We start from the raw sequence: 2,233 nt of genomic DNA on the forward strand, positions 1-2,233 counted from the left end.
TGCATAGCATGCAACAGATTATTTGATTCTGTTTTTAACGTGCCTGTACAGCAGATCGATCTATGCAGCTGACATCTATGAACTACTCGGTTAACTACAGTTGCGGTCGGTAATACGTGTCCTATGGTAAAAAGTTGTAAGAACTGCCAAGATTCACCCTGTATACCTGTGTTCTCTTTTGGGGGTGGTGGGGAGGGGGGAAAATCAGCCAATCGGGGCGTTGTAGACTGACCTATTAAAAAACCGGGAGGGCGGTGTGCCATATCGGGTTAACCTGGTAACCTTTGTCGCGGCTCAGGTTATCAGGAGGTTTCAATATTTCAAGGCCTTCGCGGTGTTTTCGTGCGAAATAGCTGTGGGATGGGGCCAGCATGGTGGCTTTGTCGAATTGGACGGCGTGTCCGGTCTTAATCTTGTGTTCGGCTAGGGCTGATTGTGAGAAGTGGCCGTATTTGGTACATCGCTGGTGTTCTTTGATCCGTGTAGTGATCTTCCTCCCGGTTTCTCCTAAGTACACTTTTCCGCAGGCGCATGGGATTTTGTAAACCCCTGGGACTGCCAAATGTGGTCTCCGATCCTTGGGATTGGGGAGCATTTGAGAGAGTTTGTTGTGTAGTTTAAATATCACTCTTATGTTATGCTTGCTCAAAACTCTGCTGATGCCGTCCGACGTTCACCAACGTCCCAATACAAGACACCCTGGACATCATCAAGACATCCAGACAGATTCCATCCAACCTGTTCCCAATAATAGAACACTGCCTCACTTCCACTTATTTCCAGTTCCAAGGAGAATTCTTCGAACAAACCACGGGAGCAGCAATGGGATCCCCCATATCACCCATCATTGCGAACATCTTCATGGAACACTTTGAGAACGAAATCCTGAAGAAGGCTCTACTAAAACCCTCCACGTGGTTCCGATACGTGGACGACACCTTCGTCATCTGGAACCACGGAAGTGAAACCCTACCTCAAATTCTCACGTTTATCAACTCCCAGCACCCGAACATCCAATTCACAATGGAGATTGAACAGAACTCCCAAGTTCCCTTCCTGGATGTATTGGTCCGCAGAAACGAGGATGGCACCGTAGGCCACAACGTCTACCGTAAACCAACACATCCGGACGATACCTCCATGCAAACTCCCACCATCATCCGGCCCAAAAGAATTCGGTGATTAACTCTTTAGTCCAAAGAGCACTCTCCATCTCGGAATCAGCTGCCCAGGACGGAGAACTAAACCACCTCCACCGCGCCCTGACAAGGAATGGATACAGTAGCAGAAACATCAACCGTACAATCCAGAAGCTGACAAACAAGGAACGCAGCCTTCACAACACCAGGACGCCAGAGGCAGAGAAAGAGAAGAAGGCGGTGGTACTCCTCTGAGGCACGACGGACCGCATCAGCAGAGTTTTGAGCAAGCATAACATAAGAGTGATATTCAAACCACACAACAAACTCTCTCACATGCTCCCCAATCCCAAGGATCGGAGACCACATTTGGCAGCCCCAGGGGTTTACAAAATCCCATGCGCCTGCGGAAAAGTTTACATAGGAGAAACCGGGAGGAAAATCAGTATACAGATCAAAGAACACCAGCGATGTACCAAATACGGCCACTTCTCACAATCAGCCCTAGCCGAACACAAGATTGACACCGGACACGCCGTCCAATTCGACAAAGCCACCATGCTGGCCCCGTCCCACAGCTATTTCGCACGAAAACGCCGCGAAGGCCTTGAAATCTTGAAACCCCCTTATAACCTGAACCGCGACAAAGGTTACCGGGTTAACCCGATATGGCACACCGCCCCCCCGGTTTTTTAATAGGGCAGCATACAACGTCCCGATTGGCTGACTTTCCCCCTCTCCCTCCCTCCGGCCCTTCCCCCTCCCTGCCACCCCCCAAAAGAGAACACAGGTATATCACGGGACACGGTAGTGTCTCGCGCCAAGTAAAAGCGACAAGCTATAAAAGCGACAAGCTGGAACCGTGCTCGCGAGACCGACCGTGTAGTTTACGCGGGGAGTGGCTCACTTGGACACAGTACGAGTGGACACTGTGCAAATAGACACGGAATATTGCACACGGTTCATGTGGACACATAAATTTTGCACACAGAAAAGTTTCACACCGTAATGTTGAACACGGCGCAAATGGACACCGTTCTTTTAAAAAATTGTACATCGTAAAGTTGGACACGGCAGAAGTGGACACCGCTCAG

The 2,233-nt window shown here is 49.8% G+C and overlaps 1 protein-coding gene across 1 annotated transcript; it reads left to right on the forward strand.

Moving 5' to 3' along the window:
* Positions 1–531: 531 nt before the first annotated feature.
* Positions 532–1,182, forward strand: LOC105556278. Its single transcript, XM_012003361.1, has 2 exons — positions 532–603; positions 784–1,182. The coding sequence occupies exons 1-2, from the start codon at positions 532–534 to the stop codon at positions 1,180–1,182; spliced, it is 471 nt and encodes a 156-aa protein (XP_011858751.1).
* The last annotated feature ends 1,051 nt before the right edge of the window (positions 1,183–2,233 follow it).

Source organism: Vollenhovia emeryi, unplaced genomic scaffold (assembly GCF_000949405.1).
Source record: "Vollenhovia emeryi isolate VEMERY1.0 unplaced genomic scaffold, V.emery_V1.0 DF940144.1, whole genome shotgun sequence".
Classification (NCBI taxonomy): Eukaryota; Metazoa; Arthropoda; class Insecta; order Hymenoptera; family Formicidae; genus Vollenhovia; species Vollenhovia emeryi.